The sequence below is a fragment of the Neolamprologus brichardi genome, chromosome 16 (assembly GCF_056152115.1).
Source record: "Neolamprologus brichardi isolate AB-2024 chromosome 16, ASM5615211v1, whole genome shotgun sequence".
NCBI classification, from domain to species: domain Eukaryota; kingdom Metazoa; phylum Chordata; class Actinopteri; order Cichliformes; family Cichlidae; genus Neolamprologus; species Neolamprologus brichardi.
Window position 1 is genome coordinate 22,080,591 of NC_142119.1, and position 21,773 is coordinate 22,102,363.

At 39.0% G+C, this 21,773-nt stretch overlaps 1 protein-coding gene and 1 pseudogene across 3 annotated transcripts; one reads left to right on the forward strand and one right to left on the reverse strand.

Annotated features, from left to right (window-relative positions):
- Positions 1–14: 14 nt before the first annotated feature.
- On the reverse strand, positions 15–1,428 carry LOC148098253 (uncharacterized; annotated as a pseudogene). The gene is made up of 4 exons (XR_015716588.1): positions 1,287–1,428; positions 974–1,129; positions 580–663; positions 15–480 (listed from the first exon to the last, which is right to left on the reverse strand). The product of XR_015716588.1 is annotated as an uncharacterized LOC148098253 (transcript).
- A 5,023-nt stretch (positions 1,429–6,451) lies between these two features.
- On the forward strand, positions 6,452–19,891 carry LOC102791508 (poliovirus receptor-like). 2 transcript variants are annotated; one of them, XM_087853120.1, is made up of 8 exons: positions 6,452–6,775; positions 7,067–7,408; positions 7,525–7,827; positions 9,882–9,975; positions 11,017–11,171; positions 14,829–14,922; positions 15,594–15,734; positions 17,628–19,891. In XM_087853120.1, exons 1-8 carry the CDS (start codon positions 6,658–6,660, stop codon positions 17,692–17,694), a joined length of 1,314 nt encoding a protein of 437 aa, XP_087709246.1. In that variant the 5' UTR covers positions 6,452–6,657; the 3' UTR covers positions 17,695–19,891. The 2 variants fall into 2 exon arrangements, with proteins under 2 accessions (XP_087709246.1, XP_006788417.2); XM_006788354.3 differs by having other exon boundaries at positions 6,455–6,775; positions 15,647–15,734.
- The last annotated feature ends 1,882 nt before the right edge of the window (positions 19,892–21,773 follow it).

Sequence of the window (21,773 nt, forward strand, 5' to 3'; positions counted from 1 at the left end):
TGACTTAGAACATACTGCTAAAAATCGTCAGTAAAAATTTCTTACAACATGACACCAAAAGGAAAAATCATCCTTCATTGCAGTCACATGAGGGAAAAGCAATAAAAACATAAGCAGTATAACGTTACTGAACACAAAATGAAAAACTGCAAAGAATTGCAGAAGTGCAGTCTTTGACTTCTCAATGAAACAGATGGTTTTTGAAAGCAAGAACTTTAGAGAATTTAGCTCCATCCAGTTCCATGAAAACCTTCTGGAAAACGTCAAAGTTGTAGCGAAAGTCAGCAGGGTAGGCAAGGTTTAATGCATACATGAGTCCAAATAGCATTATCACAGCAAATGCTACATTATCCAAATTCTTCACCACCCTGATGCCTGCAAGGACAACTCCTGTTCATTTGCTGAAGCTTGCTCTTTAAGAAGATAAATTCAAACAGTGGTGTCTTCAACAGTCTCACTGATGGCACATTCTTCCATGCCCTGTAAAAAAGAAGCCATGTTAGTCATTTCCAAGTAAGTAATATGACACACTGTGGAAAGTCCAAAAAAACCCAAAAAAAACAAAACACAAGTACATACCACATACTCCCGGATAAGCATGCCAGGGTCTTCACCCATGTAGATACACACTCCCTTGACACACTCAGCATCAACATCTTCACACTGGAATGAAATGTATGTAATTAGCATCTTCATTCAGCCCTTGTCCTTCATTTAAGTTTTAATAGTGTACTTTACATGAATGTTTTTAAAGTAAAGGTGCACAAATTAATAATAGGTTTACTGGCAATTAATAATAGGTTTACTGGCAATTAATAATAAGTTTACAAAGTGAAGGTTTAAAAAAAACAAGCAGATGTAAAAATACAAAATGAGAGAATTTATCATGGGAAAACATTTGAAATCTTCCACAATTATAAAGTTTCATCAAAAGAGGCTCATGTTAAGTGAATGTTGAGGCTTTATCACTTACATTATCCATTTATGCCACTTTCAGTAATTTCAGTATTAGTCCAAGCTCTCCTCTTCTGTTGACCAACTTCACCAGGTTGTCCAAGTGGAGAGCCAGCTGAGCCAGGAACTTTGTTTGAGGGGGGATGGTGGCAATTCTCTTAAACTCAGCGTTGATCTGAAAACATGAGCACAGAGGAATGAGCTTCAAAGGTTTAATACCTGGAAGAAGGCCGTAATCACTCATGCTGAAGAAATGGGCTGTCAAATAACAACTGTGCCTTAACCATTTTAGGCTAATACCGCAAGAACACCGTGTATGAGGCAAACCTTACCTCATGGAAATCAAATAGAGCAGGCCATCTTGCCATGAAAGCCTCCACCATTGGTGCATCACGAACAACTTCATGTCTTCTGTATGAAAAAGTCTTTTCCATCTTGAGTTTCACCAACTCTGTTACTCTTTTTTATGTCCATGTGGTGGGCTTTGGCATGTCAATAGCTTTAAGAGTCCCTTTGTCTGCAACTTCTGAAACTGAGGTAAGGTAAAGAAACTCGTTCCCAAACAAGGAATCCATAAACTGAAGTCTGCCCTGAAGACAACACTGTCTCTTGACTTCAATGATGAGATCCTCAGTTGATTCAGGCGCTCCATTAGAGAGTGAGCCTTCGACAGGTTCCGTCAGCCAAAACAGTCTTTAGGACCATAGGACTCTGTAGGCAAAAAAGAATTACATATCAGACATTCAAAAAGAATCATTTCAGTTTAGTTTTCATAAAGCTATCCATACCCAATAGTCAAAGTTATAAAGATCAAGACATAAAAAAGAAGAATTTATCTAATGAAATACATGCGACTGAACCTATTACACTTATATGAATACCTTTTATTTCTTTATGCCTTTTTAAAGTCAAATGTGGACTGATCCAATCTCATAGTCAACCAATAGATAAGTATCAAGGAGTTCACAGAGTGAAACGAGAGTGAATATTCTTGTGGATACTGGGCTGAGCTCAAAAGCTCTGTCTTGCTCTCTGTACCAGCCACCAAGCTCTCTGACAATGTAGAATATGCTGTGGTACAATGCAGATATGGTTTTTCAGTATTCTGGCAATCCACCTGCTGCCCTTTGGGCCAGTACCATTCCCTTTCTATAAGTTATGCCCTTTAATGTCACACACTGTGCAAGGTTGACCTCTAGAATGTCAGGGAATATGTACCTAATGACTTAAGCTATCTCCTCTTTAAGCAAATCCACTAGAAAGGCCGATACAGCTGAGACCTCTAATTCAGACTTGCCAAGAGATGGGGAGTTTAGATGTTAAGCTATCATCATCTGATGTTTTGACTTCTGTAATTATAAAGGTAAAAATTCCACCATCACAAAAAACATTAATTTTAATTGAAAAAAGGTATTCCAGTCCAGAAGAGCATCAATGGTTTCTTTAAAGTACCAATCTTTCTCTCATTTATACATAATGTTTTGAGAAGCAGCTCACATATGTTCTACACAAAGTAGAAAAAAAAAAAGGGGGGGGGGGGGGGGGGGATGGTCCTAATTTTTGTTAGGACGATGTTGGAAAATTCACAATACATCCCTTAATAAGACATACTCTGTTGAACAAACTTATCTCCTTGTAGATATCTGCTGTATTATTTGGGCTTGACCAATAGAATAGTCAAGTAAGTGACACTTCACCTAAAACAATGACTAAATGGAAAAATGATTTGGCATTTATGGGCACAGGTTCTTAAACCCACGTCTAAGGTGGCAGGATCCTTATTATAACTTGAGTAAATGTCAGCAGCAAGAATTAAGGTATGGCACTGTGGGGCTCCCAGCTTCTTAAACTCTGACGGTTACAGCCGGACTAATTAGCCACTGTAGCCATAACTAGCGTGAGTAACACAAACACTATTGCTCTCTCAGTGACGTTTTAACTTGCTAAGCCATCAAAAACGTCAGTGCTCTCTGTCACATGCATAAATTCCATATCTGACCGACAACAGCTGCTTTCTCCCAACTATGTGCAATTTGTTACTATTTTTCAGCTTTAGCCACAAAGCTAATACCAACTTTAGCTAGCACTGTAAAAACAACATGTAGATGCATTACAGATTACGTTTCATATAGCATGCACTACAACAATTCTGTGAAAACGTACCCAACTAAAACAAATGTATTTAAATTACTTACCTTCTCAGTATGCCTGACTCAGTGCCAAAGGTTGCATGTGGCTGAACAGTCTTCTAGAATCTGGCGGTCAATTGCGCTCTCCTTAAGTTATGTTGTTGTCTTATTGGATAAAACTCCAGGTCTTATTATCCAATCATATTTAGTTGTTGTCTTTGAATATATTGCATCATTTCCGGTTGTGGTCAAACATGATTACAATGGTTTTAGTATTCTAATTTAGTCACTTTAAATCAATGCAAGAAAAATGAGTAGTCTCAGTATTGTTTATAATCAAGTAAATGGTACTTTATTTAATTATGTAAATAAGAGAAACATGAAAGGCTTGTGTAGCATTAACTAAATTCATTTGTGCAAATTCAAAAGCCTGCCAATTCCCATTTTTTCAGTGTAGAGGTGGCACGAGATTACAACCCATGCCACCCCTGTAGATCCGCCCCTGATCAGCATGGAGTTGTGCATACTCCCTGCTGATCATCTGCAGGATTAGATGGTATAGAGCCTAGTCTAAGTGGGACTACCTGTATAAATAAAGGTTAAATAAAAAATGAAAGAGGCTTGTTAGTGAGAATCCTAGACAAAAGGAAACGGTTTAAGGAATCTAAACAAAGAGGCACTGTTAGATCAATGAGGAGGAAGGAGCTGCTATAAAAACAAGCCCATGCAACTAACAATTTTTCTTTATTCGGAAAGTTGCCAGACTAGGTGACTTACATTCTAATTCCAGTGATTTAAAAAGAATGAAAACAGGAGACATGTTACAGTTCATAAAGACTAAGAAGCCTTTTGTTTTGTTTGTTTTTTCCAAAAGGTCCTGATCTTGTATCTCATTCATTTGGAAGATTAAGTCAGTAAAATAAAATGTTTTGACCTGAGTGATCTGATGTCTGGATGTCTGAACAGGAAAACACCCCTGGTGCTCTACACCATGAACTTAACTGGAGAGAAGAAGCAAAGAGGTGTTTAAAGAGGGATGTAGCAGGTGAAGTACTCAACTGCAAATGTGTCACTGGTAAGCTGACCTATGCTGCTGTTGCTCTGTGTTGATTTACACAAATGTTATAGTATAGAAGAGGGTGTTAGCTTAGCAATAATGGCTGCTCTTCAACCTCTATCTGGGATAAAGGTAAAATCAAAATGGACTTTGGTAGCATTTAAATTTTTAATTGATGACTCCTCCAAGAAGATAGCAAGATACATAAAAACTGCATGTATAGAAGTATCCCCTTGAAGGTACAGCTCTGCAACAATTTTTGCTGTTGCACAATTGTCCCATAAATCTATTTTATGATGTCTCTGCTGCCACCGAGCCCTAACCCATTATTGACCAAGGATACCACGGCCTGCCCTGCACCATTGCAACATCCATCACTGCAAACATTACCACGACACAGTATAGCCTGCATTTACTGAGTGAGTCATTATATTTTCACTTGTTTTTTTTTTTTAGATATATTTCTCTCCATGAATGAACCTCATAATTTAGGAAACCCATCATGACAGATCCACAGCATGATTTTTAAAAAGAACGGAAGAAAACATCATTTAGGCCTACAAATAGTTGCTTTTAGCTGTTGCTTTATTTCCCAGAGGCCCCAAGTGCAGATGAATCTGCCTACAATACATTAAAATCGACTCAGCCTACAGCAAATGTACATTCTAATTCTAAATGCTGACACTCTATTATCAAAGTAAGTCAGAGATGTTTTCTGGATTCTTTTTGTTTTATGAATAACAATCATAAAACATTCAAAGCTTTCATTTACACTAAAGATTTCACTTAACTATGACTATAACTGCATGTAATGAGTTTCAATATGCTGATGACTAGTTTGTCTGTTATGCCACAATTTAATCCTAAATTGATAACTTGGTTACCACCAACTCTTTAAGTGTGATTAAAAAGAAAAAAAACCAATGGTAATCTTTGACTAAGATGGATTCTTGTAATGTATTGTATTACAGGTTAATTACTGTTGGTTACTGTTAGCTGAATCAAAAAAATGTAAAGACTGAATTCAGTCAAACTGAACAATTTTAAAGGATGCAGATATAGTTGCTATTTAGAAGCATTTTGTGTATATTCAGTGAATCTGTCCATTACCTGCCACCATGAAATGAGAATGAAAACAGGAAACACTCTACAGATCAGTTTATAAGCACTAGCAATTGTGCCTTTTTTGTATTTCTAGACTTACTGGAGTCTCACGGATGGCTTTTCACTTTCCATACTCACCCAATGCAAAGAGAACAGCCTCCTTTTAATTCAAATAAGTCATCCTTCATGCAAATCAAATAACACTGATGTGCAGCTGACTATGACACAAGCACTGGGACTGTCCACAGAATGCAAAACCAAACAAAGAGGCTGGATAAATATTTAACTACCTTAAAGACACTAAGTGAAGCTTCACTTGGAAGCTTTACACATGAATGGTCTCTGGCTGATCACTGATAAGGTAGTGCCAAGAAATCAGCTCACATTCATCACACTTTTCTTGGTTTTACTGCATCATCTAAATTGAGGAGGAAAATTCCAATAATGTCATCTAATAATACTATAATAATTTGTATTTTATTTTTATTTTATGATCTCCCAGAGGTGAATTACCTAAGCATCCTACCTAAGAAGCTTTCACTATTTTCTGTTTACTGAAGGAAAAAATCTAAATACATTATTCCTGCTTTGTAAAACAATTATCCAACACAAATGATACTTAAACCCTTGTGCAGCACCATGTTTTCTAGAGAACAAGACACAGTAGTGTATACTCACCTGAAAATGGCACCCAGTGTTTTATTCAGATTTCATGTGAGCCCCTCTGCCTGGTTTTTGGGTCCTGTGCCACCCAATTAAGGAAAATCCTGAATGCGCCCCTGAAAAGAAAACTGTATATCATTTGTTAAATGATCACCATGCAATATTTGTTTGTGCAGACCTGCCATAACTGTGGGGGACTAGTCCAACTGGAATAGTATGATGGGGGGAGTTTTGTTCTTCCGGTGTGGTCAGTGTGTTTTGTCGTGTGCTGGAGTACGCATTAAAGTTTTACAGCGGACTAACATCGAGAGTGATTATTGGCTCGTCGCATCACACGAGAGTGCTACAAAAACCGAAAAAACCCCAAAACACTCCTTTCTCAGACAGTGCAGACAGCAAGGATTTTGGTCCTCCCCGTGATCGCCGTTGTTTTGATGTACATTTAAAGCCATGTGTGTTTCCGTCGGTTACGCTGTTTAAAAGACTCAACAGAAAGTTGCATCCTTAATTCATCTCATGTGTGAAAGTTTTTTTTTTTATTTCCGCCGCCCGCCCACCCCTTCCCCCCTCTATCTCCCGTGTCGCTGTTCGTATCCAGCCATTTTCAGCCCGCCTCGTTCTTTCTGTCTGCAAGACTCCCAAGAGAATCATCGGTCCTCTTTTATTCTAACATTTTTGGGCTGTGGACTTTTTTCTCCCGGAAGTTGGAATGTGTAAATATTATGATTAGTGAACAGCAATGATTAGCGGATGGATGGAGCTGCTTCCTTTTGTGGCACCTTCTGCCACAACATACCGTCCATATGTGACTCTGCGCTACCACGTGTCCTTCTCGTGATCGTGTCTCTTCTATGTGCAGATGTAGAAGGTATTTTGTAGTGACTAGGCTACGATGAACTGAATTTAAATGTTGTATTTGTCCACTGCAGCTCCTTATTTTAACATTCACGCTTCAGAGATTTGGCTCACAAGACATATGGCGTCAATGTGCGCTGCAGGGTCTTATTATGTTTTTTGTTGTTTTTTTTTTAATCAAACTTTGTGGGTTATCAAACTGAATGGTTGTGTATCATCATTTATTATCTACGCCCCCAACCTCTCTCTCTCACATACACACACAAAATAATTCATTAAATTTTGATGTGAATGCTTTTTACAGCTCTCCAGGTGATTGGTGGAAGTGTGACAGTGGAACAAGGAGGTACTGCGATCTTATCGTGCTATGTCACTGGTACCAATGATGACCTGATACAGATTACCTGGCAGAGGAAGACGAGAGAAAAACCTCACAATGACAATTTCCTCACTATCTTACCCAGAGAGGGAGTGCAGTTTGTCAATGGAGGTGATGATCGATTTAAATATATCGGGAATTTTAATGACAAAAATGGAACTCTCCAGTTTTCCAATGTTGCCCTGAAGGATGAAGGCAGCTACACGTGCATCTTCACCTTGTTTCCCACTGGAAATCAGAAGACTGAGATACCGCTAAACTTGCTGGGTATAAAAAAACGTAAAACAAAACTTTATTTCAAATATTGTGGGCGTTTGTTTGTGAGACAGACATTTCACCATGTTGCTCGCATGTTGACTAATTGTGTGCTGCAACTCTCTTAGTGCCTCCTTTCACAAACATCAAGGACAATCTTCCCACTTTGGGCACTGAAGAGGTTTTATTTGCTACCTGCACGGCTGCTGGATCGAAGCCTCCTGCAGAGGTGAGGTGGCTCACTGATGCTTTGGGAGACAAAGTGAGGACGACAACAAACTCCACACAGTATGATAACGATACAACTACTACAGTCAGCTCATTGTTTGGTGTTCCTACGAGAGAGATTAACGGTCAACAGGTCCAATGTGTCATCAGTGGTGACTCTCTGTCTACAGAAAGAAGTCTGCCCTTCACTATACAGATCTACTGTGAGTATCAGCTGCTATGTAGTTTATTATTTGTCTTCTTTTGTGTTACTGTTGACTTAACAATTTTGATTATTAAATCAAATATTAAAAGTACACATGCACACCCAGGATTAACTGATTAAACTGCAACTGCAAAGCAATACTATAGAACTTAATTACTTGTTACCAGTTGATCTGTGTTATCTACTCATGCAACAGAAATAGTTTCATCAATTATGGATAAAATAAAAGTAATAGCTGCACTTTTTTAAAACTATACCCTGCATCTTTGTTTTGAACAAAAGCAGACATAAACCCTCAAAACTTCATACTTTCAGGTAACCTTAAGTGTTAAGAGTTGACATGGTTTTGCTTTTCTTTGTTCATGGGTTGATTTTTTGTTTTTCCCAGTATGGGATACCAGCTTTATCCTTGTTCTCATGCTACTGTCATTCACTCATGTTGTCACAATAGCTGGATAAAGATTTTGCAAATGATGAGATGAGTAATGGAACCTGATCTGTGTCCTGAGACACAACCACTCAGTTAAGCTGAAATACAGCAAACTCAGTAAAGTTGTGCATCAGTGTGTGTACCAGCAAGACTTTGGTAGGGGAAAAGTAGAATTGAAACTATGTCTGTTTAATCAAAATCCAACTGTGTTTATTTTTATTTTTTTACTTACTAGCAGTTGTGCAATGCACTGTTTACATTGTTCATGTGAAATATAAGTTTGCACTATGTATTTGCTCTCGGTAAGAGTGCAGATGTTCAGGTTAAAAATTAACTGTCAGCAGCTAGGGGCAAGTGACACGACACCAAGTGCACAGACTAGCTTAAACTTGTTTGTAAAGCTTGACAATGACTTCATTTGTTTCAGATCTGTCCAGTGAAGCAAAAATACTAGAGGCTGTTTTCAAAGTTAAAGCATGTGCTTCCAGTTGTGTGGGTTCTTTTTTTAAATGACACGGTTCATCTGTGGTGTTCTATTTCTGGTTGTAATCCCCATAAAGGCCATGCTTTTAAACAGAGCACCAACATGCTTGAATGTGTATGACAGGCAGTGTTGGGGAGTAACGGAATACATGTACCGCCGTTACGTATTTAAAATACAAAATATGAGTAACTGTATTCCGTTACAGTTACCGTTTAAAAAGGTGGTATTTATAATACAGTTACTTTGTTGAAATAAATGGATTACACGGCGGTACTTCCCTGTTTCATATTGTGGCGGGTCAGGACTGTTTGGGTTTTGTTTGACAGCTACGTTCTGTTGTTCCAGGTGGCAGCGTTACGGTTGCCATGGTTACAGGGTGACGCTCTCTCTCTGTGCGTTTCCTGGGTGAGAGAGCGCCTTTTTGTTGTTGGTGGTGTGCTAAGCTAATAGGCAGAATGCTACAGGTATAGCTTTAAAGAATGTAGCCTGATGGGCAGTGTAGTCCGTGCTGCAGGGAGAATGGACTGTCATACACGTTATGTGTCTGTGAGCGACGGAGGGAGAAAATGGAAAAGTACAAGCTGTCATCGAGCAAAAGAAGAGTGCCTGACGAGCCCAGTTGTAAGTAAGCTATTAAGACTCGACTGTACACCGTGTTCGTGTTTTCCTCCAAAAACAATAAGTTCCGTTGGAGCAGCCTTTCAACGCCTCTCTCTGTCTCTCGCAAGCAAAGTTGAAGTAAAGTAAAGCTAGTTTTCGGCTACGAGCCCGACACAGAACCCACCGTATTAGCCAGAGGTCCCTTTACTACGGTTCGGAGCCGCGGACCTTCAGTAACAGTAATAAATCACAGCAATAGTACATTCATGTAGTTGTAAACAGCATGATAATATATTAAGTAATCCAAAGTATTCAGAATACGTTACTCTCATTGAGTAACGTAACGGAATACGTTACAGAATACATTTTGGGGCATGTAATCTGTATTCTGTAATGGAATATATTTTAAAAGTAACCTTCCCAACACTGATGACAGGATCTCTCCTTGAAACTACATGAAAAGTACCCAAAATGCATTTCTTTGCTTGTTTGTTTTTTGCATATTAACACAGGTCTTTCATTCTTTCTTTTTTTGCAGTTTCTCCCACAGAAGTGAACATTAGCGTGATTTCAGAGGACTCGTTCGAGTGTGTGACAGAAGCCAAACCAAATGCAAACTTTATCTGGAGCAGGTAAAGTAGTTTGAATATTGGTTTCAGTTGAAATATTCATTTCATTTCACGTGAGTGGTAATATTAAAGGCACTGAGTCTTATATAGTGCTTGTCTACTCTCCTGGAGCACTCAAAGCGCTTTATACACACCCATTCACATAAGCACTTTCTTCTATGCTTTTAAAGTACTCACTAACATTCACACATATTCATACTCCGATGGATGCAACTTGTTAGTATCTGGCCAGTGACTTCCCTAAGCATGCTTGGCACGCAGACTGCGGGAGCCAGGGATCAAACCACCAACCTTCCATTCGGTAGATGACCTTCTCTACCTCCTGAGCTACAGCCACCCCCCAGGAAAGGGTGTTATCACCAAGCACATGTCAGTAAAGATGGTTTTAGAGTGTTTAGAGTGAATTTTGGACAATAAGCTGCAAACTATAATATCAGATGAAAGTTCAGTGTGAACACTTTAGGCACATAAGCTGCAATCTGATTAAAATGTTTGTCTTGGATTGCAGAGGCAAGCAGGAGACAAAGAGGAGAGATATTATCTGAAGTTCTATGTACAAGTCGATCAATGTGTTCACCAAACAAGACAGTTGGCTGTGAGCACACAATATCCTCATAGTTCCACTGGATTTGCTATTTTTAAGCAGGCCTGTGGTTTAACCCTCTCAAGGCAGGCGTTGCCGATTTGCAACAGTTAAAAACTAACAACCTGATTACCCCACATACATATTTTATGAGTTTTGTTTTACTCAGAAGTACCACTGCAGGACTTGGTTGTGCATTAGCAACAAAAAACTTAATGTGAGCCTGAGAGGGTTAAAACTAGCTGCACAAGCTAAAGTGACCTCATTTTAGTTTTAAAGAAACATGAAGGTTGCTTCCAAAAATCTGACCTGCTTAGATCCATCCACTCAATGTTGACCATAATTTATAAAACTGCCACCATTAACGTAGATGTTTAGCTTTTAGCACAACTCACATTTTTCTGCCCTCTTTGTACATTTAATATACATTTCACGTTCAGGTCTCGTTCATGTTTTTCCAGATCTGGCCAGTCTTTGCTGGAGTCTTCTGTCAAAGTAGATGGTGCAAAGCTACAACTGCTGAGCCTGACCCCTGATCTGAATGGCCTTTATCAGTGTGAAGCATCTAATACATATGGAAGTAAACGTGGTCAGCTCTACGTGCATGTGGCATCAGGTGAGGTCAGCTTGGATTTAGCTGTGCAGTTTGTCCAAATCTGTTTGAACTGGTTTCTGATTTTTGGATTTTAGCTTTTGTGGATGTTGCATCATTCTGATTAGGGCTGGGCCATATCATACCGTTCACGGTAATACCGGTATAATGTTAGGCAACGATAAGAAAATGAAATATCGCAATAGAATATGGTTAAAACAAAGGCACTGCCTTTGTTTTAACCATATTCTAACCATATTTTAACCATATTCTTTTTCCGCCATGTATGTATGAAAACAAAGGCACTGCCTTTGTTTTCATACATACATGGCGGAAAAAGCATGGCGGCGAGGGAGAATGAGCAGGGCGAAAGCGGATCGTTGAATGAAACAGATGAACCTGAATTGGTTTGTAAAAATTGTGCCAACTTCAGTAGTGTGGCACTGGTTTATTATTCATCCATCAGATAGACACCAAAGCACAATTTTTGGTAGAACATGCAAGCGGGCCGAAACACCTGGGGCTGCACAGCGTCAACACTTTAGCGCCGTCCAGCCCCACGCGGCGATTCGCGTTAACTCGCTAACGGAGATTTGCCACGTTAATGAGGTTATGGCGCTGACAGCACTTGTTTTAATACGACTTTGGTAAGCTACGAAGCAGCACCGCTTGATGGATTGTCGGAGTGTTACAGCTACCGTAGTCAGGAGCCTCGCAAAGTGATACGTACTGTGCTTTAGCATAATATTACCGTATTGTGTGTGTATAACCTCTTTTTAAGTTTTGTGGATATTATACATGGCTATGCTGAGGATATGTTGGCCCATTTCCACTGGAAATGCCTGTCAACAATAATTTTGCATTTGCACTGTTAAAATTTTATATAGCTTTAATGCACATAAAAACAGTTTCTTGTTTAAGTGAAAATACATTGATGTTTGTTTGTTTTTTGCACTAATAAAGTTTTGGAGTTGTAAAGTGTTTTGTCTCGCGTCAATTATATCGTCAGTTATATCAAATATATATCATGATAAATATGTTTGGCCATATTGCCCTGCCCTAATTCTGATGTTGTTCTGTTTCATTTTCTGTGGACTTCTTTCAAAGGAAATAAATAGAAACTTGAACATCTACTATGACGGATAAATGATGGACTTCTGTAGGCACTCCACCCACATACAAATAAGAGGTTAAGAATCGTTTGTAAGTAAATAGCTTAAGGAAATGATTGCCTAACCTTAGAGCCAGCATAAAACACAAGTAAATGGATGACCAATGCCCACCCAGTGCAGTACATATTACTCAAGTCAGTTCTACAATTTAAAACTTAAAGCATGCCTTAACGTATGATATATTCTGTTCATGGTCTTATGCCTTAGATTGTGTCAGTCTGAGAGATTCTGATTGTGCCATGGGTGCATGTAGTCTTCTTTCGGCTGTTCTCCTTAGAGAAGCTATGAAAAAATACTACGAAAATACGAAAAGTCTGGGTCCTTAAGACTGAACTATGAAGAAATGAGGGTTGGCTCAAAATTTTTTGCTTCTTTTTTCAGACCGTTTAAGGATCAAACTATTTGCCTCATGCTCTAGCATCCTCCTCTTTCCTGCCAACCTCCATGTCCTCTTTTATTACATTCATTAAACATCAGTGTTCCTCTTTCACTTGCTCTTTTTCTTCTGCCTGAGAACTAAATAGTCATCATCTAAAATATCCACTCTCCCTCCTTTGCACACGTCCAAACCATCTCAGTCTCTCTAATTTTGTCTCCAAACGTAGCTTTCCCTCTGATTTACTCATTTCTAATCCTGTCCATCCCAGCCACTCCTGATGAAAATCTGAGCGTCTTCAACTTAACATCCTGTCTTTTTTTGCAATGCCACCATTTGCAAACCATATAGCAGTATCATAGCTTTCACCCTTGCTGCTATATTGGGGTCACAAATCACCCCAATATGTATATCCACCCACTCAACACTGCCTGCACTCTCTTCTTCACTTCTTTTGTGCATTGTCTGTTGAAGGTAGATGAGTATAAATATTAGGTATTTATACTCATCTACCTTCACCACCTCTACTCTTTACAGCTTCAGTGTTACACCTGTCTTCTTCTCATTTACACACATCACATATTCTTTCTTGCTTCTACTGACTTTCATATCTTCTCTTCAGTCCATACCTCCATCTCTTCGGGTTGACTTCCAACTCTTCCCCTGCACTTAGTACAGATCACACTGTTGTCTGCAATGATCACAGTCTGAAAAGAGTCCAGTCTGACCTCATCTGTCAGCTTATCCATTACCATTGGAAACAAAAAGGGGCTCAGAGCTGATCCCTGATGTATTCCCACAACCACCCTGAACCCATCTGTCATCTCTGTCTCACTGTCCTCATACATGTTCTGCATCACCTTCACATGCCTCTCTGCCACTCCTGACTTCCTCATGCAGTATGTTTCTTTCTTGGGTCCCTATCATATCCTTTCTTTAGATCCATAAAGACCCAGTGAAACTCCTGCTGGCCTTTTCTGTACTTCTCCATCAACACTCTGAAAGAAAACATCTGTAGTGCTCTTTCTTGGCATGAAGCCATACTGCTGCTAACCTCTCATCTTACTCTGGGTTCAGCAGCTCTTTCTCAAATCTTCATGTTATAGCCTCATATTCCTCAGACATAATGCCACTCTCCAACACTCTCTGTTATACATTCTGGTCAACATGTTTACTGTCCGCTCTCCTAGACATATCTGTACCTCTACAGGTACAGTTGAGGAAAAGTTATTTGATCCTGTGGTGAATTGGTAATTTTTCTCAGTTACAAAGAAATGAACAGGCTCTAATAGGTTCATTTAGCTTCATTTTAGTGTTGTCAGAATATCAATCAATAACCCCAGAAAAAAACACATAAGTTATAAATTCATTTGCATGTTATGTTTTTCCCCAAGCAAAATATCACTTAGTACTTAGTCGAGAAACCATTGTTCTTTAGAGACTCCTTTGTGACCTACTATGTGGCCTTGGGTCACTGTCATGCTCCTGGCTGAGGGCAATTGATGGTCATTTTATAGTTCTTCCTATTTCAAATATTCACACCAGCAGTTGTCACCTTCTCACCGAGCTACTTGCTGATAGTCTTGTAATCCATTACAACAGATCTACATTCTTGTCCATGATGTCCTTTGATAGCTCTTTGGTTTTTCCCATGGTGTAGAGTTGGAAAAGAAGGAACCAATTCTGTGGTTTCTTCAGTTCAGGTCAGAAGTATCTGTGATTAATTGATTGGTTTAATCTGTGTGTCAGTCCGTTGAAACCAGAATTCTGGCTATTTGTTCTGGACTTTAGGTTGATATTTTGTCTCATTAAAATGAAACTACCATAAAAATGAGAAACAGTTCATTTCTTTCTGCTTTTCCCCAACTGTATCAGACAGCTTTCTCACACACCTTTCACATCTTCTCTTCATTTATCTTCACCCAAGACTAGAAAAGTTTTCGCCAGAACATTTTTGACCAACAGTACCAGAAGTGATCATTGTTAACCTGCCCTCAACCTACATGAGCTACATGTTTGATTTGTGTATGGTATATGTTTAATTATTGTCTGAGTCATCTAAATATGAAACATAAAACATAAATGCCAGATAATGTAATTCTTATTATATCCTTCATTCTTGTGTCCCTGCAGGAGCGTGCTCTGTTGCATGGGCCTTATTTGGTGTTTTGATTTTCCTGAACATCGTTGGGGCTGCAGTATGGTACTTTTATACACAAGATCAAAGGTACTTCATACATTAACTTGCATGTATCCAAAATGTAGAATAATATTTAGTAGATCTGACTTCAAAGCATGTGGATCTACTGTCCAAACTGAAGTATAGACTCTTTAATTCAAAGGGGTTGAACAAAAATGTTTTTATTTTTACTTTAGGGTTTTTTTTATATATATATATATACACAGTCTCTATTTTGAGGTGTTTGAATTTCAATGGATACTTTATTTAAAAGCTGTGTGGAATGCTTCTTTAGTTTTTCTTAACCCTGGAGAATCAATGGGGTCAGATCTGACCCCATGGTTTACTAGGGAAACCATGGGGTCAAATTTGACCCCATGGGTTCTCCAGGGTTAAATTAAAGAGGAAAATAGTATGGAAGTGTGGACAAATGAGCTCTTGACAGTAGTTAGTCAGGCCATACTTATGCTGCAAAATCAAAGCGATCTTATCAGAGAGAGTGCAAATCTTAAGAATGGCCTAATTGGCAGTTTTGATACGTTCTGTGGGGAAAAAAAAGTGCACTAGTTAGCGTGTTACAATAGACATTTTAGGCTAGATTTCATACATGATTCACTTCTGGGGACAAGCTCCTTGTTTGCCATTGGCCTTTGTTTCACGTATTTGGATATCTGTCTTTTAACATTGGGTTACTCATTCACTTGGTTGTTTTATTTCAGCTCTATTGCAGTGGTGTTGGAGGGATTTTTAATTAATGTCCCCAAAATTCCAGGCATAGGTTTACACTTTTTTGGCGGCGTGTCCCAACAAATGAATCAGCTGGTGACAGTGCAGCTCAGCAAGAACAACGTCAGACGGAGGTCAGTAACAGTGCAGTATGCAGTTTTTTCACTCAAAGTTTAATTTCTCTCTCCGAATATTTTGACGCTAATGACTTTATTTAATGTAAAAATCTTTGTTATGCAGTTATGGTAGATATACAGTGGGGCAAAAAAGTATTTAGTCAGCCACCGATTGTGCAAGTTCCCCCACTTAAAATGATGACAGAGGTCAGTAATTTGCACCAGAGGTACACTTCAACTGTGAGAGACAGAATGTGAAAAAAAAATCCATGAATTCACATGGTAGGATTTGTAAAGAATTTATTCGTAAATCAGGGTGGAAAATAAGTATTTGGTCACCTCAAACAAGGAAAATCCCTGCCTCTCACAGACCTGTAACGTCTTCTGTAAGAAGCTTTTCTGTCCCCCACTCGTTACCTGTATGAATGGCACCTGTTTGACCTCATCATCTGTATAAAAGACACCTGTCCACAGCCTCAACCAGTCAGACTCCAAACTCCGCCATGGCCAAGACCAAAGAGCTTTCGAAGGACACCAGGAAAAGAATTGTAGACCTGCACCAGACTGGGAAGAGTGAATCTACAATAGGCAAGCAGCTTGGTGTGAAAAAATCAACTGTGGGAGCAATCATCAGAAAATGGAAGACATACAAGACCACTGATAATCTCCCTCGATCTGGGGCTCCACGCAAGATCTCATCCCGTGGGGTCAAAATGATCATGAGAACGGTGAGCAAAGATCCCAGAACCACACGGGGGGACCTGGTGAATGACCTGCAGAGAGCTGGGACCAAAGTAACAAAGGTCACCATCAGTAACACACTACAACGGCAGGGAATCAAATCCCGCAGTGCCAGACGTGTTCCGCTGCTGAAGCCAGTGCATGTCCAGGCCCGTCTGAAGTTTGCCAGAGAGCACATGGATGATACAGCAGAGGATTGGGAGAATGTCATGTGGTCAGATGAAACCAAAGTAGAACTTTTTGGTATAAACTCAACTCGTCGTGTTTGGAGGAAGAAGAATACTGAGTTGCATCCCAAGAACACCATACCTACTGTGAAGCATGGGGGTGGAAACATCATGCTATGGGGCTGTTTTTCTGCCAAGGGGACAGGACGACTGATCCGTGTTAAGGACAGAATGAATGGGGCCAAGTATCGTGAGATTTTGAGCCAAAACCTCCTTCCATCAGTGAGAACTTTGAAGATGAAACGAGGCTGGGTCTTCCAACATGACAATGATCCAAAACACACCGCCCGGGCAACAAAGGAGTGGCTCCGTAAGAAGCATTTGAAAGTCCTGGAGTGGCCTAGCCAGTCTCCAGACCTCAACCCCATAGAAAATCTGTGGCGGGAGTTGAAAGTCCGTGTTGCTCGGCGACAGCCCCAAAACATCACTGCTCTTGAGAAGATCTGCATGGAGGAATGGGCCAAAATACCAGCTACTGTGTGTGCAAACCTGGTAAAGACCTATAGTAAACGTTTGACCTCTGTTATTGCCAACAAAGGTTATGTTACAAAGTATTGAGTTGTATTTTTGTTATTGACCAAATACTTATTTTCCACCCTGATTTACGAATAAATTCTTTACAAATCCTACCATGTGAATTCATGGATTTTTTTTTCACATTCTGTCTCTCACAGTTGAAGTGTACCTCTGGTGCAAATTACTGACCTCTGTCATCATTTTAAGTGGGGGAACTTGCACAATCGGTGGCTGACTAAATACTTTTTTGCCCCACTGTATTAGTAGTTTTTTATTAAATCTGCTCTTCTTAAAAAATGAATGTGTGTGTTGAATATGATAGAAGTTTAAATGTTCTTTTTAAAATATGCAGATACACTGAAGGTCTTTGCATGTTCAGCTAAAATTAAAACCATTTTAAACAAATGTTCTGAACTGTCTATCACAGCAATCTCCCTGACAGCTGTGGAAGCAAAGGATGGACTATATCTGTACTGAAAGCTCGACCAACATGACATTCTCAAGTCAGCTGGTAAATGAACAGATGTAGAACCGGTGGACATACTTGGTGTTCGTTTATCTCTCTGCCCCCTTTTTGTTTATCATCTCTTAGTTTTTAATGAAGTTTATTTATAGCTTTCTTGTCACTACTACCACAGCATTTAGGGTGTACATACCAACTCTGGCTAATATGAATGGCAGTTTTACTCTGACTGTTCACAGAAGGTAACTGTTCTTTCTGTTCTTCATCTCCTGATAACACAAGCCGTTAAGCTACTGAGGATAACAACCCACAGGGCCTCTATTTGAAACAATGTTATCAGTGTTATCAGTACACCGCAGAGACCGTAAGGTTCAGACAGCACAAACAGTCAAGCGAAGCATACTGTCTGAATACCTTGTAATTCCAACCAGTAAGATTACCACATAGTATATAATACTTGAGTAATACAGCCCCACCCTTGTTTGTACATGGGGGCGAAAGCAGATGTTTTGCTCGGATAACCTAACGTAAAGCAACATACAAGGAAATTTGAAAGAGGAAAAAAAATCTTTAAAAAGGTTAGAATGAGACTTTTTTTTACTGTGTTGAATCATAGGGTTTTTCTTTGTTTTTTAAGATTAATTTTAAGAAAATTAAAGCTCTTCACCCTGCTGAAATCCTTTCCTTTAACTGTAAAAAGTAACACGTTGCAGCATTTTCCAGGAGAGAGCAGCTTTCCTGGAAAATGAAAGCTACACTTTTGTTTTCCAGGAAAGCTGGAAAATTTGGTTTCTCTCATCAATCATTAATTGTAATCGGTGTATTTACTAAGATTGGATGTTGCAGTCTTTGTGATCTGTCTCATGTTTCCTGTTTTACTTTGACAGTCCCTGTCCTATGTAAATGTTTTCAGTTTTGCTTCCCCTTCGTCTTGTAATGCTTCATTACTCCCAGCTGTGCTCTCCTCCTTTGTCCCGTTCCCTCGTTCCCCCTCTGTGTATTTAAGCCCTGTGTTTTCCTTGTTCTGTGTTGTGTTGTACCCTCACCGTGCTGTGTTTTCGTCTCTCTGTTTCTGGTAGCATTCTAGTTCTCTGTTAGCAGTTTTGTTTCCTAGTTCCCCGGTTTTTCTAGTTAGTGCTTCGTGCTTTGAGTTTCTAGTTTTAGTTTCCTTGAATTCATATTCAAGTTTCCAAGTTTCAGTCTCCAAGTCCAGCATTTGAGTCCTACATCCTGCTGCACACAGCACACCTTGACAACGTATTGTTATTAGTTTGCCCTTTGATGTTATCTTCCTATTTTCCTTATCTTCACTCCCTGTCATAATGCGCAGTGTGAGGAATGATTTAAAAAAGGAACTGATAAGCAAAAGTTAACAGTTAAATTCAGGCACAGATCCAAAGTAAGCATAGGGTAATTGATACAGAGGTAAAAGCAAAGATTTGTCCAGGTGTAGGAAAGAAGTATTCCCTACATCCCCCTTCATGAATCACCACCTTATCACGGTGAAGGGGTTTGCGTGTCCTTCTGATCCCAGGAGCTATGTTGTCGGGGACAGTTTGTCCCTGGTAGGGTCTCCCTAGGTAAATTGGTCATGGGTAAAGGGCCAGACCAAGTGTGATTCAAAAGAGTTCGATGATGAGAAGTTACTTGACAGAATATTGGTTACCAGGGCCCCTTCATGAAGCCAAGCTTAGTCGAGGGGCTTTTTATTGAAAAACCCATTATTCATGGGTCCTGGCTGACCCCAGTTACTCCAGTGAACCCATCACCTGCTGGAGGGGCCATAGTGGTCCAGTGTTATGTGAATCGGGTGCTAAAACTGGTTTGTGATATATGGTGATAATCAAGTGTTCCTTTTTGAGCAGTGTACTTTGTTGAGTATCATACATAATGAGAAAGGTTTTCTAAAATTTCCACTCAGGCAAAACAAGCTTTGTTAACGATTTGTAACTCCAGCTGCTGTAGGTGGAGAGCAGTGACCAGTCTATAAAGTCACACTTCATACATGGGTTTACGAAATTTACTGCTAATTAATAAACATTCATTGTTTTATGGTTAAAAATTTTTCCCCACCCTATTGGTCAGTGACTGAAATAATATGTGATAGATTAGAAGGTGGGTATTTTGTTAGTGTGATGTCAAGTTTACATTTTTTTTAATGATTTTCTATGTTTTCATGTGTTAAGTGCATATTCTAAATTATTATCATTAAATTCTGAGGGTTTTTTTTTTTTTTTTTTTAAATATTCTAGTCTTGTTGATTCAGTTTCCATTGTCTCAGTGGTCATGATGGTACTTATGGAATGTTTGAGTATAAAACTTACAATGTTTACAGTTTTAAACCAGTCAAGCAGACATGTCAGCACTGCAGCTATTAATAATAGCTATTAAAACAATACCTCTTTTTATACTAGAAATGTACTGGTACTGCCTTAAGTTTTTGTTTTGGCTGCTTCACTTTTGTAAAAGTTTGATTAGCATATTTGACAGCTGTTTATAAAAAGCTTCTAAAGTCATGTCAGTGAAACCCTCTGATCATCTGTTTTGTGTTGAATTCATTTGTGAACTACGAGTATACAAACTTAAGACAGAAAGAAAAGTCAGCAAAAACAGAATTTACGAAATGTGCAGTGTCAAAGGTCACATTATACTTTCATGTTTTCACAGATCTGTTGATTTGCTGTTTGCAGTTCAGGAAAATTTAAGGTGTTTTCTTACATTTAATGTAAATGACTCTGAATTGGATGGTGGCTGGTTGGAGGGCATACTGTATGTATTATCACATGTTGCTTACCTTCAGTACCACAAGGGGGCCACAGCAGCATGTTGTTTTATTTTTATTTTAGGATAGAAACTGTTGACTCATTTTGTCTGGATCTTGTTGCTGAATCTGTAGTTAGATTTAATAATGGATGTAAAGATATTTTTCGCCTTTTACCTGCATAGCTGAGTATGGTAAATTCAGTTACATACATTTTAATCCTTGTTAGCATTAGCAACACTTGCGTGTGTATTTTAACTCTACACTTTATATTATTTATCAAGTTTTTGTTCTTTTCTTTAAACCTAACAATGAAGACATGACACTTTCTGTTTTCTAAACCTTTTGAGAAAGTAAGATCAGTAAAAATGTTTTAATTTTTAATGTATATCCATGCACTGCACATGATAACAGTGGTTCTCAAGCTGTGGAACATGGACCAGGTATTGAAGCATCATGGGAAAAAAAGTTTTTGATTGTTTTTTGTTGTTTTTGTAAAGGTCATTAAAAAACAAGAGCCTGTTGCTCTTAATGTCAACTTTTAACTAAAATTCATCTTGTACCTTTTTGATTTGTTAATGCCTGTTTAATTACTTGACTAATTACAAACTCCTTGTTGTGGGCACAAAACATTTTTTTAAATTATTTATTTTTTCATTTGTACTTTTGGCATGTCAGAAAGTTTGAGAACCAATGTGTTAAAGCGGAAAACTATTTATCACCATTAATTATTATTATATTTTAATACCAAATAGCCTATACTGGTGCCTCAAATGGCTGAAGAAGTTTTACATTTATTTCATTTTTTTGTGTGTTGTTTTGCTCTTTTTGTAGTTTTAGATCTGTTACAGTGTTTGATCAATGACTGTAGAAAACATGGACGACGCGATAGCTTCCAAAAAATGAAGCCAAAACGTCTCTGTCGCCCCCTGGTGTCTGGCTGCAGTATAGGTCATAAACCTCGCCTCCATGTTAGTGGATATGATTCTTTCTTTTTTTATCAATAGTTCTCATCGCGTTGATTCACGTCTAAGGGGTCTCCTTTCCCATAGGTTTGATTCTAATTCCTAATGGGGTGATGTTAAATTGGGGTGTAACGTCATCATAGGAGCTTTGACTGACAGCTGCAGTCACGGGGAAACTTGCGTATCTCTGTTCAGGAATAGCAGATCGAGCATAGGCGGTGAGAGGAGGGCCAGCATTTACGTTACAAAACCACGACCGACTGTTTTAACCTGACAGCCTGAGGTGTTCTTCAGTAAACTGGACAACCCGACAGAAGGACCCGAGGCCCTGCTGCACTTTTTCAGTAAGTTAAACGTGTTTGTAAGCTAATCCGTAACTACCGT

Coding starts and splice junctions, on each gene's coding strand:
- LOC102791508 (XM_087853120.1), top strand. CDS start 6,658: ATGGATGGAGCTGCTTCCTTTTGTGGCACCTTCTGCCACAACATACCG. Junction 9,976..11,016: donor GCAAACTTTATCTGGAGCAG/GTAAAGTAGTTT, acceptor ATGTTTTTCCAG/ATCTGGCCAGTCTTTGCTGG. Junction 15,735..17,627: donor AAGAACAACGTCAGACGGAG/GTCAGTAACAGT, acceptor TGTCTATCACAG/CAATCTCCCTGACAGCTGTG.